Source organism: Chiloscyllium plagiosum, unplaced genomic scaffold, assembly GCF_037043375.1.
Source record: "Chiloscyllium plagiosum isolate Xiang-an unplaced genomic scaffold, Cpla_swu_hap1 HiC_scaffold_1, whole genome shotgun sequence".
Lineage (NCBI taxonomy): Eukaryota > Metazoa > Chordata > Chondrichthyes > Orectolobiformes > Hemiscylliidae > Chiloscyllium > Chiloscyllium plagiosum.
In genome coordinates, this window is record NW_028270139.1 from 162,109,820 (window position 1) to 162,124,262 (window position 14,443).

Below are 14,443 nucleotides of genomic sequence, written 5' to 3' on the forward strand. Positions count from 1 at the left end.
CCCAACAGCCGAATGAGGATCACTGTTCTACAATGTGGGCAAGATGCAAAGCAAATCTTTGGTGTTTCAACAACTCTTACACCAGAAAAGAAAAGCCCTCAAATTTTATCTTTACGATTTCCTTTTCTTGCAACAAGCCTTTCCCCTCCTGAAAGCACTTGTTGTATCCATACATCTTCTCCTGGTCTGAAGAACACTCATACCAGCATCAAAACATTAACCCTGATTTCATTTCTTTGCAGATGTTGCTGACCTGCTGAGCATTCTCTGTGTTTGTTTCACCTCCACCATACTGTGTGTTGGCTCTGCTTCCTCCCTTATACTTTCATGCAGATCTACAATCAACATACTTTCTCCTGCCAAGCTAACACCAATGATTTACTTCCTGTGCCTAACCTTTAACTGTTAAGTCATTCTATCGTCAACCAATTTTGATTCCCTACACCAACTGGGACAGTTCAGTGTTTTCTCATGTCTCACTCTTTCTTTGTATTACAAGTATACTGTGACATTGCAGAAGTTCACCAAAGGTCCTCAGACAGCACCCTCCAAACCTATGAACACTTAGAGTCATAGAGATGTACACACAAAAACAGACCTTTGGTTCAACTCGTCCATGCCAACCAGATATCCTAAATTAATCTAGTCCCATTTGCCACTTGGCCCATATCCCCCTTAACCCTTCCTATTCATATACCCATCCAGATACCTTTTAAATGTTGTAATTGTACCAGACTCCACCACTTCTTCTGGCATCTCGTTCCATACACGCACCACGCTCTGTGCGAAAAGTTGCCCTTTAAGTCCCTTCTCAATCTTTCTTCTCTCACCTTAAACCAATGCCCTCTAGTTTTGGACTCCCCCATCCCGGACCTTGGATATTCACCCTATCCATGCTCCTCATGATTTCACGTAACTGTAAAAAGTCACCCCTAAATCTCTGATGCTCCAGAGCAAATGAGCCCCTAGCTTATTCAGCCTCTCCCTGTAGCACAAACCCTCCAACCCTTGCAACATCCTTGTAAATCTTTTCTGAAACCCTTCCAAATTTCACAACATCATTCCTATAGCAGGCAGATCGGAATTGCACACTGTAGAGTGGTCTAATCAATTCAAAGTTTGGGTGAAGATTTGTAGCTCGAGTGCTCGTTGTTGTGGTTCTGTTCGCCGAGCTGGAAATTTTTGTTGCAAACGTTTCGTCCCCTGTCTAGGTGACATCCTCAGTGCTTGGGAGCCTCCTGTGAAGCGCTTCACAGGAGGCTCCCAAGCACTGAGGATGTCACCTAGACAGGGGACAAAACGTTTGCAACAAAAATTTCCAGCTTGATCTAATCAATGTCCTGTACAGCCGCAACATGACCTCCCAACTCCTATACTCAATGCACTGACCAATAAAGGCAAGTATACAAAACGCCTTCTTCACTGTCCTAACTACCTGCGACTCAACTTTCAAGGAACTATGAACTTACACTCCAAAGTCTCTTTGTTCAGCAACACTCCCCAGGACTTTGCCATTGTATAAGTCCTGCACTGATTTGCCTTGCTAAAATGCAGTCCCTTGCATTTATCTAAATTAAACTCCATCTGGCACTCATCGGCCCATTGGCCCATCTGATCAAGATCCCGTTGTACTCTGAGGTAACCTTCTTCACTGTCCACTGCACCTCCACTACACTTCCATCACGAAGGACAAGGCAGCAGATACAATGGAACACCACCATCTTCAAGCTCTCCTCCAAGCCACTCACCATCCTGACTTGGAAAAAATTACTGTTCCTTCACTGTTGTTTTGTCACTATCCTGGAAATCCCTCCTTAACAGTATTGTGGGTCAACCTATAGCATATGGAGTGATTCAAGAAGATAGCTTACCACCACCTTCACAAGGGCAACTAGGGGACAGGGAATAAATGCTGGCCCAGCCAGTGTTGCCCATATCCCATGAGTTAATAAAAAAAAGTGGCTAACTTAGCAACATTTAGACTTCCCAGTCAGAAGGTCCAATGTTCAAGTCCCACTCCAGAGATCTGAGCAGAGAATCCACACTGACAGTGTATTACTGAGAGGATGCTGAACAGTCAAGAGGTGCAGTCTTTTGAGATGAGATACTAAATCACCTGACCGCAGAGTAAAAGTTCCCAGGGTGCTGTTTGGAAAGACATTCCTAATGAAGAGCTTATACTTGAAAATTCAACTCTCCTGCTCCTCGGATGCTGCCTGACCAGCTGTGCTTTTCCACCACCACACTTTTTGACTCATTATGTCACTGCCGTTTGAGGAAGCTTGCTGTGTGCAAATTGGCTTTTTAAATTATTCATTCTTGGGATGTGACCGTAGCTGGCCCATTGCAATTGCAACCATATTGCTGTCAGCCTGGAGTCATATGTAGACCAAACCACATAAGAACAGCAACTTGCTTCTGTAGAGGACATTAGGCTGTGGTGTTTCCTACATTATAACAGTGACAACACAATGAAAATGCTTCATTGGCTATGAAGCACTTTGTTCCCAAGGTTGTGAAAGGTGTCGCATAAATAAAAGATTTCCTTCTTTCTTGTAACGGACCTCTCAATGTAGTAGTTCTGCCCTGTGGTTCCAGCAGTGGTCACTGCTCCCACCTGGCAGATTGTCCAATTGGTCTATGCAAGATGGGATCTCCTTCAAGAAACGGACAGAACTATTGTCTTAAAATAAGAAACACTGCCCTCACCAGTAAATTACTGTCAAGCAGCATCAGGATTGTGAGTGGTTTAGGGTTGGGGATATTGAGGGGCAGGACTGTGGCATCCCATAAAATCCAACCTGTGCTCTTATTTATGTAATTCAAGGTCCTGAGTCCCTTTTAAATGTTCTTTCAACTCGTTCTTCCAACTTCAGTCATTCATGTGATGTATTCCCGAATTTCTATACAGAATTGCATTCTTCATTTTCTATTGTCGTACCAGTTCTTCTGACTAAAATGTAACACTTCACACTTATCCGGAGTAACTTTCATTTGCTACTTGATTACCCATTCTTCCAATCTGACCATGTCCTGTTGAAATCTATCACTGCCCCCCCCCCCCCCATAAGTCCTTCGAGCTTATAAATTTTAAATTCTGCCCTATATTCCCACTCCCTGTACTAAAAGTCTAAGTTATGAAAATTTATTTTATTCACTTGTGGGACGTGGGCATTGCTGGCTGGCCAGCATTTATTGCCCATCTCCAGTTCTCCCTCAAGCCGCCACCCACGAACAGCAGCAGTCCACAGACTGAAGATTGAATATAAATCACCTATCAAATGCCTTCTGAAAATCTTCTTATAAATCTTAGTACCTACGTTTCCCCTTAATCTTTTCTCATCTGTGCATAGCAGTAACTTCAGAAGTCAATGCTGGAGAGCATTACCTATTACTGAATCCTGAAGAACTCTGCTGGGTACCATTCACCTCTAGTCTCTGTTTCCTATTGCCCATCGAAACTTGTATCGATGCTGCTGCTATTCTTTTTATTCCACATTGCTGGCTGGCCTGTTATTATGTTTTTTTTATCAAATGCCTTTTGGAATTCTACATTCAACACATCAACTTCATTATCCTCTTTAACTCACTATTCCCACTTTAAAAAGCTCAATCGCCTTAGTTAAATACAATTTGTCTTTAACAAAACCATGATAGCTGTTGTTTGTTCATACTTATTCAAATGTCTGTTAATATTATCCCTAATTAGCAGTTCTGAATATTTTCCCGCCATTGAGGTTAACTGGCAAATTCCTGTAATTTGTTTGAACAAAGATGTAACAGTTATAATTCTCCACTTTTCTGATACTGCCCCACACCAATGGAGGATATTTATGCAATTACTTTCATAAGTGTCTGAGTCCTGATGGCCTTCATCCTAGGATCTTAAAATAAATACTTTGTGAGTTAGTTGATGCGCGAGTTTTAAATTTTCAAAGTTCTCATGTTTCAGGAACAATTCCATTAGAATGGAAGCTGGTGAATGTAATGCCTTTATTTAAAATGTGATGGGGACAAAAAGCAGAAACTACAGTCCAGTTAGCTTAATGTCTGTTCAATGGAAAATGCTGGAAGTATTATTAAAGAAATTATTCTGGGCACTTGGGTAAGTTCAAGGTAATCAAGCACAGTCACCAATGTTTTGTGAAAGGGAAATTATATTTGACCAATCTTTTGGAACTTTCTGAGAAGGTAACATGAGTTGTGGACAACTGAATCAGTAGATATATTTAGATTTTCAGAAGGCATTTAATAGGTGCAAGGTGAAAGGTTATTCAGAAAAATAAAATCTCATGATATAGGGAGTAGCAAATTGGCATAGCTAGAAAATTGGCTGGCTAACAAGAAGCACAGCCTAAGGGTCTTTTTCAGTTTAGCAAAATGTAACAAGTGGATGGGCCACAGGTATCGATGCTGGGGTCTCAACTGTTTCCAATTTATGCACAGGATTTGGATGAAGCGGTGGAAGGTATGGTTGCCAATTTGCAGATGACGCAAAGATAGGCAGGAATGTAAGGTGTAGAGGTCACTTGAGGCTACAAAAGTATACAGATGGTTACATTAGTGGTCAAAGATGTGGAAAATGCAGTATGATTATAGGAAAATATAAAATTATCTGTTTTGTCAGGATGAATAACGAATAGCTATATTATCTAAATGGTGAGGGATTGCAGAGCTTTGAAATTCAGAGGGAACTGGGTGTCCTTGTGCATGAATCACAAAACATTAGTTTGAAGTTTCAGCAAGTAATGAGGAAAGCTTCTATGTTCTAATATTATCATTTGTTGCAATGGGTTGATTAACCGTTGGAAGGTCATACTTCACAGGGTACCGATGACAATTCACAGGGTACCGAGATGAAGTGAGATACGAGTAGACTTGTATGGAGCAGTAATACTGCCCAGTTGAGTCAAACAATCTTTTTGTGTGCCGTTGAGTTTATTTACTTTGAAAAGAGACTTGACAGTGGCCAGTTTAAAGTTTTCAAGATTAAGGTGGATAGATGCAATAGGTCCATGATACAGAATTTAAACATCAATGCAAAAATATCTAAATTGAGATTAAGAAGAGATGAGTCAACTCTTGTCATTAAAGTGTATTTGAGGTATGAGTTGATTACTGAGCAAGGATTTTGAGTTAAATGGAAATGAAAAAAAATCATCATATATCTGAAAAATATTGGAGTTGGGGGAGTCAATTAGTGCCACTGAGATCAGCCAAACTAAGGAAAGTATTTTGGGGCTCAAAGCCTTTACAGAATCCTGAATCCCATGCTTTATATTTTTATAGGTTTTATTGTTTTCTTCTTCCTGAATAAAATTGTAATTCAAGGGCTGATCAGTCAGAGACATCCCCATTGAGAATAAACTCCCCTATCCTCCTTCCAAAGGCACTGTTTCAAGGAGAGGGTTAGTTCCATGCACTCCAGTATCTTACCAAGTAGAGGGCTATCATATAGGAACCAAGACACTCAAGGTTAACAGAAACATCCACTCTTTGACTCATCAGAGCTAAGTGTGTGCGACTATTCTTGCTTTCTTTCTCAGACCTGTGCTCTGTCATTCTCTGTCTGAGTCTGAAAAGATGTTGTAAAACTTGAAAGGGTTCAGAAAAGATTTACAAGGATGTTGCCAGAGTTGGAGGACCTGAGCTATAGGGAGAGGCTGAACAGGCTGAGGCTGTTTTCCCTGGAGCGTCGGAGGCTGAGGGTGACCTTATAGAGGGGCATGGATAGGGTAAATATCCATGTGACTCCCCTGGGGTCGGGGTGTCCAGAACTAGAGGGCATGGGTTTAGGATGAGAGGGTAAAGATATAAAAGAGACCTACGGGGCAACTTTTTCACACAGAGGGTGGTACGTGTATGGAATGAACTGCCAGAGGAAATGTTGGAGGCTGGTACAATTGCAACATTTAAGAGGCATTTGGATGGGTATATGAATAGGAAGGGTTTGGAGGGATATGGGTCAGGTGCTGGCAGGTGGGACTAGATTGGGTTGGGATATCTGGTTGGCATGGACAGGTTGGACCGAAGGGTCTGTTTCCATGCTTTACATCTCTATGACTCTATGAAGATAGCAGTCAAGCTATCTGTGTCTGTTCCCCTGTCAATTTACCTACCAGTATTATTGTTGCTGTTTTTCGTGTTCCTCTTAAGTTCCTTTTCCTACATTGCTAATCTCTGTTTTCTCTCTCTGCAATATCTTATCCCTACCCATCATCTGCACTTCCTTTATCTTTTCCTCTTCACCCTTCCTGTTTTCCCTCGCCTTTCTTTTCATTTCCCCTTTCCCTCCCCCTTTTTCCAATCCTCCCTCTCTATCTCAGTGAAAAGTTAAAATCACACAACATCAAATTATAGTGCAACAGGTTTGTGGTGGCACAGTGGCACAGTGGTTAGCACTGCCTCAGGCAACTGTCTGTGTGGAGTTTGCACATTCTCCCCGTGTCTGCGTGGATTTCCTCCTGGTGCTCCAGTTTCCTCCCACAGTCCAAAAACGTGCAGGTTAGGTAAATTGGCCATGCTAAATTGCCCATAGTGTTAGGTGAAGGGGTAAATGTAGGGGAATGGGTCTGGTTGGGTTGCCCTTCAGAGGGTCGATGTGGACTTGTTGGGCCGAAGGGCCTGTTTGCACACTGTAACTAATCTAATCTAGAAAGGTTTATTTGGAAGCACTAGCTTTCGGAGCGCTGTTCCGAAGAGTGTTAATTCAACATAGAAGGACAATGTTAAGATTAGATTAGCTTACTTTACTTACAGTGTGGAAACAGGCCCTTCGGCCCAACAAGTCCACACTGACCCGCCGAAGCGCAACCCACCCATACCCCTACATTTACCCCTTTAACCTAACACTACGGGCGATTTAGCATGGCCAATTCACCTGACCCGCACATCTTTGGACTGTGGGAGGAAACCGGAGCACCCGGAGGAAACCCACGCAGACACGGGGAGAATGTGCAAACTCCACACAGTCAGTCGCCTGAGTCGGGAATTGAACCCGGGTCTCTGGCGCTGTGAGGCAGCAATGCTAACCACTGTGCCACCGTGCCGCCCACTAAAAATCACACATCAGGTTATTGAATTATAACTTGGTGTTGTGTGATTTTTTTTTAACCTTGTCCACACCAGTCCAACACTGGCACCTCCAAGTCTTAGAAGGACAGTGGCTTCGTCTGTCACTGGACTGAACAAAACTGAAAAGTGTGGTGATGGTTGAATATCTACAGATCAGTCACTTTGGCACATATCTGTAAATTATCTTTTTAATGTATATATTACAAAGGGAAGGTATATAGGTATAACGTAACTAGAATGGCCTCTGGGCTTGGTACAGTAGGAATGAATTACCTTCATTGTCTTATTGCTGCCCAGTACCTGCTGCTTAACTGATGGAGAAGGAAGGTTAAAGGCATCAGTGCAAATTCTAAAATTGTTTCAGAGACATGAAAACACAAAACAAGGTAGTCTGCATTGGGAGACTTGTGCCCACTAAATGGTCTTGGGTCAAACACAGGCACTTCCCTTCAGCTCATCCTAAACTTGCTCAAAAATGGAAGATATTGTTATTTGTATTTGGATTTCAGGTGTACGCTGTTTCACTTAGTTCAAATTGAAAGAATACTCGGATTCTGACAGAAGGTTGCTGTATTATTAAGGAAAATTGATAGGAGAAAATCGTTCATGGGGTGGAGGATTGAACTCCATTGAGGTGACACGAGATGGAATTAGGTTCTCTGCCTGGGTTGCATTTCCCAGCCTTCTCCGTGTCACCTCCCAACCGCCAAATAGCAACAACCAGCTTCCAACCTAACTCAAACTCTGAGTGTACCACAGATTCCCAGCTCATTCTGCCTGTATCACCAATGCTTGTTGAGTGGGAAAACATCATCTCAATATAGTTAAAAGATGGAAACTTTGACAGTGCAGTTCTCCTTCAGTCCTACATTGGAGTGTCAGCTTATATTGTGTGTTTACTTCTCAATTTTGTATGCAGATCAAATATTTGTGCTCTTATTGACAAGAAGGGCTGATTATCTGTTTAATATTTTGAGTGATCTCACATAAAACAGTGATATGATTTCCATTTATATGGCATCCTTCACAACCAACGAAGTACTTTCTGTTTTTGGAAATGAGACAGCCAGTTTGCGCACAGGGTGATCTTACACACAGCAAGATCAGAAAATATGTTTTTCATTTTGTTAATTGACTGGTAAGTATTGAGGAGAAAGTGAGGTCTGCAGATGCTGGAGATCAAAGTTGAAACTTTATTGCTGGAACAGCACAGCAGGTCAGGCAGCATCCAGGGAACAGGAGATTCGACGTTTCGGGCACAGGCCCTTCCTCAGGAATGAGCAGAGAATGAGCAGTAAGTATTGCCCAGGACACCCCCCTACCCCCCAAGAACTCCCCTCTTCTTTGCACCAGTGTCATGAATTCATTTATGGTCATCTGAGAAGGCAGAATGTTCCTTGGTTTGATGTTCCATTGGGGAAACATGGCACGGTTGACAGTAGGGCACTGAAGTTTCAGCCTGCATTACGTGCATAGTTCCCTGGAGTGCTTCTGATATAGATGATTTTGCTATCCATTAAGCCATAAGAAATGAAGCAAGGAAAGGGATCAAACCATTTACCTCATCAAAAAGCTACATACAACAGCAGATGCAATAATGCTCTTACTTTTAATGTTACTAATCCCTGCCATGCTTGATAAGGTTGAACCAAAACTGCATCCCTTATTCAGTAGAAGGTGGATATCCAAGCTATTGAACCAATACACAGAAAGCTCCATCCTTAGAGCTGCTGTTTATTCCAACCACATAAGGCCATGGAATGGATAGCCATATTGAATGGTAGTTTTTAATGTTACTTTCCAAATTGCAGTACAAAAGCAGACAGCACTCACCAATAAGAATTGGATAAACTGACCCAACAGATAAACCCCTCATGTTCCTCCATCGTTAAAGTTATGAAACAACCTGCCAGCTTCCATATAACAGTACCTTTGGGGACATTCACCGCACTGACTCGAGAGGTCAAAAAGATGACCCACCACCTCCTCAACGAGAAGATAGGCTGGGCAATAAATGCCAGCAAAGCCCATATAGCTAGAAATACTTTTTTCACAGATAGCTGTTCCATTTTTAGCCCTGTTTCTTTCACCTCCATCCAAATTTAAATTTTCATTCACCTTTGTCTGAGATGAGGTAAGAATTTCTTAGTCAAGAAGATTGTGAATCTTCGGCATCATTGACATATGTGTATCCCACTAAGTTGTGAATTCTCAGTTGATGGCAATATTCAAGACTGAAAGTGAGAGATTTTTGGACTCGAAGTGTATTAAGGGATGGGGATTGGGGTTGATGTAACTGATCAGCAGCGATCTTATTGAATAGTGTGGTAAACATAAGAGTGACAGGCAGAGGTATATATAATTCAACTATTTCGGACTTCAGCACAACTGATACAGTGAGCAGTTATGTTTAGCCCCTCTCAGGTAGAGTAAAGACGATTCTTCAGTGATTTATTGAAATTGAGAAGACTGTGAGTATGATGATGTACTGCCTCTGAACTCTCTAAGAAGGGGAAGAAGACAACTGAGCAGATTGTTTCAAATATTAAATAAATATACTGACACTATAGAAGTAAATAAATTTAATGACAGCATGTGGAGCTTAAGAGTTGTAGGTAAGATTGCCAATGGCAGAAAATTGCAAGTTTAAAATTGCCAAAGATTTCTAACATTACACAGAACAAACTGTCAAACTGACAAAGCTGTTGGTGTGACTGAAGTATGCATTGTTGTCTTTTTCTTTTCTTATCCCTCCCATTTTTTAAAACTTTCTTCATCTGTGTCTATTGCCTGTCAGTTGTTGGCCCCCACCTCAAGTGTCTGGGTCTAAAATCACCTCATTTCTTTTTATTTCTGTTTTAACTCTGGTTCTTATTGCGTGCTGCCTGTACTTCGTGCCTTTCCCCTGCATTTTCTCACCCACTCCTCCTCTCAGTTGTCATACTGAAGACCCGATATCTCCCACAACTCTTTAATATTTTGGACATTCTCTCTAGTCTTTTTCCCAGTCCCTGTGTGTTTTCTCTCTCTCTCTCTCTCTCTCTCTTTCACACACTCTCCCTCTCTGTTGCTCCATCAACACCACATTCTTTCTTCCTATTCCCCTTTGTTTTTGTTTCATCATCGCTGACTCTTGTTTTCCAACTGGGTATTTGCTCGCTGCAGTTACCTTTACTGTCACACACATTAAGATTTCCCGATCTTTCGGAAAATGTAATAGTTACATCAAACAGTTTTCTTCCTAGTCAGATTTTCATCTTAAAACAAGCTGTAAACAGGGAGGGGTTATGGGTGGCAAGGGGAGATCGGAGCTTTTAATGTTCTCTTATTAGCATTCATAAAATCAGGTGACAAGCGTGTAATTTAAAAGATCCCACAGTGTGGGCCATGCGGGACAAAAAATCAAATCAGTTTAACAGAATTGAAAGGATTTCACCAGCTGTAGATTTTATTGTGTCGCGAAACCATTCGCAAGCTGTTTGTTCGTTCGAGAAAGAAGAGGAAAGAAAAACTATGAAGCTAAAACAGCCATGGGAATAAATTTTAGGTCGATTAGTACAGTTCCTAGCTGTCAAGGCTTGGAATTAATGGTGGTTTGATGACAGAATTTTTGACGGGTGAACAAAGGTGTAGGGGAGGAAGACATGCTTCCTTAGAAGAATGGTCCTCCTCTAGCTTAGCTTCACTGTCTGTGCTGTCATCCGTCTGCCAATCTCCCTGTCCATGGTTGTTTAGAGATGTTTTTATCCTCTTTTCTTTCCCACAGACTTTGCCAGATCCGGACCGGTGCCTGGGTTCCAAGGGGACACGCTGCAGTTGGCCTTCATCGACTTGAGACAAGTAAGCCTTTGTTTTAAATGTGTGACTGAAGACCGCAGTGCCTGCAGGATGCAATAGACGCTCGTCTTCGCAACACCTCCCCCCACCCCCACCCCCCCCCCCCCCCCAACACAACCTTCCCACCGCTAGCCCAACTCCTCGGCCAGGGTCCTTGCCCGTTGTTGTTGATGTTGTTGTTGTTGTTCATCCTTTTTATTGGTTTTCAGACCTTCAAGAAAGGTCTCAGGCCTGGCCAGTGAAGACTGCTCACCTTTCCCTCTACACCCCTGCCCCCTTCAAAAATGCCTGAGTGTGGAAGAGACATTGTTGTATCCTTGGCTGTGCAGCCCCACAGTGAGACACTGGAGTGATTTTGGGCACAGGGTGACACAAAGCAGGTGTTTGGTATACTGGGAGCAGTGGTGCACAGACCACCTGCTTGGCAGACCTATTGTCTGGAGAGATAATGTCCAGAGAGCAACTCAAAGGAAGGAAAAATTAGCATTCTGTTACAACCATTGCCATAGAGTGCTGCATTATAAAGATGATTTACAGCCAGCCTTACCCCACCTATAGGACTCGTAGTACCAGTGACGTCATTATAGTAGGTACCTATACAGTTTTCTTTATAATTCTGCTTAGTGTGCAACTGAAAAGAGCAACTCAATCCAGCATCTTCTGGGACAGCAGTAGGCGTGACACAAAAATAAAAAGGAGACTCTTGTCCTGTCATCTTTTCAGTTAGAAGATAGATGGGGGTTTGTCAGGATCTGTGAATGTAGCAGTCGCCACTGACTGATGTTCAGAACCCATTACTTCACTCTGTTTTACTTTGCGGGTGGCACTGGAGGGGGCAGGGATTGATATCGCACTCACTCATTAGCGCCTTGGTCTGTGTCTAATCCCTTTTCACGCATTTAACTGCTGGTTTTTATTTGCATATCTTCTGGGGAATATTTATTGAGGACAATCATAGCATATGTGAGAGTTGCAGAGCTTCCTGTCGAAGGTGTGTGTGTGTGTGTGTGAGTGTGCGTGTGTGTGTGTCTCTCTCTCTTTGCAACTTAACAACAGGAAAATTGTAATTGGAGTTTGGAAGGAAGAATTTCATACACAAATACATAGATACTGTTATGGACCTCCCCCCTTAAAAAAAAACCCATCAATATACAAAGATGGCTTCATTTTTAAAAGCCTTTAATCTTTCTCTATTAGTATGTACGTATTACAATACATATAACTTCCATTGACTCTAAGCATGTGAACGTTCACTACTACAGTCAATTTTAGTCTGTTTTCTCCCGCCACTGAATGTCTCGATCTTCCTTCGTCAAAGCCGTGACAGTCTTCAGCAATTATATTCTCTTGTCCTGTCATGTGTATAATTTTCAAATTGCTGCAATAATAAGCTCCATCCAGACAGTCTGGAATTTTTACCCTTAAATTTTTCCAAAAACCTTAATGAGTCATGATCAGTGTATCCAATTGTTTCAGACACATCACTGGCAGTGTAAATGTTGAACTGTATAATGCCAACACCAAGCTCAAGGTCTCCTTCTCAATTGTGGAATATTTCTGTTGATGATTATTCAATACTTTGGAAAAAATACCCAATAGATCTTTCTATCCTCTCATTTTCTTCTTGCAAGAGTACAGCACTGGCACCTATCACTTGCATCGATGGCCACAAATGGCTTTGTGTAATTATGTGGCAAACACTGAGGCAGTGATTAACACAGCTTTCAGGCTGTCAAATGCCTTCTGACAGTCTTCCATCCACTCCCCAAATACTCCTGTGATGATGATGCAAATATCTCAGTAGCGCTACCTACCAACTTTGTTCGGATCAACAAGATCCACATAGTCACTGCCCATTTCATTTGCTTCGCCAGTTTCTCAAATGAAATGAAAAATGTGTCTGCATCCTTCTCACCAAACATAGGCAATGCTTGGACATATTTAAACAGATCCCCACCAGGCCTTTGGCTATGATGGGATTGCTGTTCATCACTACTCTCATCACTAGGCAAAAGTGGAAACCAGAGTCTAGATTAGAGTGGTGCTGGAAAAGCACAGCAGGTCAGGCAGCATCCGAGGAGCAGGAAACCTCGGATGCTGGCTGATCTGCTGTGCTTTTCCAGCACCACTCTAATCTAGACCCTCATCACTAGTTCTACCTTTCACCTCTACCTCTCATTTTATGTCGACATTGAGTTTTCAGTTCCAACCTCTGTTCAAAAAAAGTTCTTTCTCCTTTTCTTCTGCTAGGGCCTTCCTTTCCTTTTCTTTTCCTCTGCTTTTAGTTGTAATTCAAACTGTTTCATTTCCTTTTCATGTTGAAGCTGCTTCATTTGCAATTGAATTTTAGCCATTTCCAGTGATTCTGATGGCATTTCTGGCAGTCATAAAAATTGAACTATTGCTGAAATTACCTCCCCTCTTCACACAGACAAAGGCATTTCCAGCTTGTCTGCCAATTCCAAAAGCTTTGCTTTGCCCACTTTCTGTACAACTCCCAAAGAGACTTCTTCAACCCTGAGGAAACCTCTTACCGACTGAAAGAGCCATTGTTACACACGGCACACCCTGTTTAAAACAACTGTATTCATTACTCAAAAAGAAAACAAACATTCACCACTCTCTCCCTTTGAGTCCAATAATCCTAAACCCAACCTGGAATTCAAGATTTTGATCCCAGACAAGCCCCCATTTTGTTATGGACTAGGCTAAACCCCTAAATATACATTAAGAGGATCGTCTAGACCCTATTTATTTCTTCTTTCAAAGGTAGGGTGTAAGGTGTTACGTTCCAAATGCATTTAGATTGGCCAAACTGCCAGGCTTGAAACAAAATGTACTTTTACAAAATCACACACTAGTTAAAATACAAACAAAATAAAAACAAAAGAAAAATATTGGCTTAACTGTAACAATCAAAATGCTTAACAAAATAATATATATTAACGACTATTCATGTACTGTTCCAATATAATAACACCTCAATGGGGAACCTTTGGCAAAGACAAATGCAGTAAAATAGATTGTCACACATACAATTCGAACAGCAGGAAGAGAAACTCAGCTTTTAGCTGTAACAAACAGAGGATTAAGAGCTTCCACATTCTGCTTCAACTGCTACTGAAGGTTAAAACTAAAAAAAATTCCTGGCTGTGTGGGAGCTTGACCCCACCCATTCAGGCTGCTTCTATTGTTCCAAAAAAAGCACAAGGCTTCACAAGCTACTTACTGTATTGGCTTTGGAACAGTTTGTTTGCCACCTCTGTCTCAACCTTTCTTCATGAAAAATACCAGAACAAAATGTACCTTTTTAAAGTATAACACATAAATCTATAAATCTGGTCAATACACACATGCAAATGGACACTTACTACACAGAAAAAATGTGCTAGCTTCTTTCAAAGAGCTATTCCATTAGAGCCATTCCTTGCTGTTTCCCCACAACCTCGCAATTTATTTCACCTTTAAGTATTTCCCCAATTCCCTTTTGAAAGTCACTTTTGAATTAGCTTCCACAACCCCATCGGGTAGT

General features: G+C 41.7%; 1 protein-coding gene across 2 annotated transcripts in view; it reads left to right on the forward strand.

The window, feature by feature from the left end:
• Positions 1 to 14,443, forward strand: part of LOC122549998 (exocyst complex component 6B) — a 697,687-nt gene that overhangs the window by 582,937 nt on the left and 100,307 nt on the right. For both annotated transcript variants that reach the window (XM_043690482.2, XM_087991883.1), the window contains exon 20: positions 10,841 to 10,914. In XM_043690482.2, the coding sequence (XP_043546417.2) occupies positions 10,841 to 10,914 (74 nt within the window). The remainder of the gene's footprint in view (positions 1 to 10,840; positions 10,915 to 14,443) is intronic.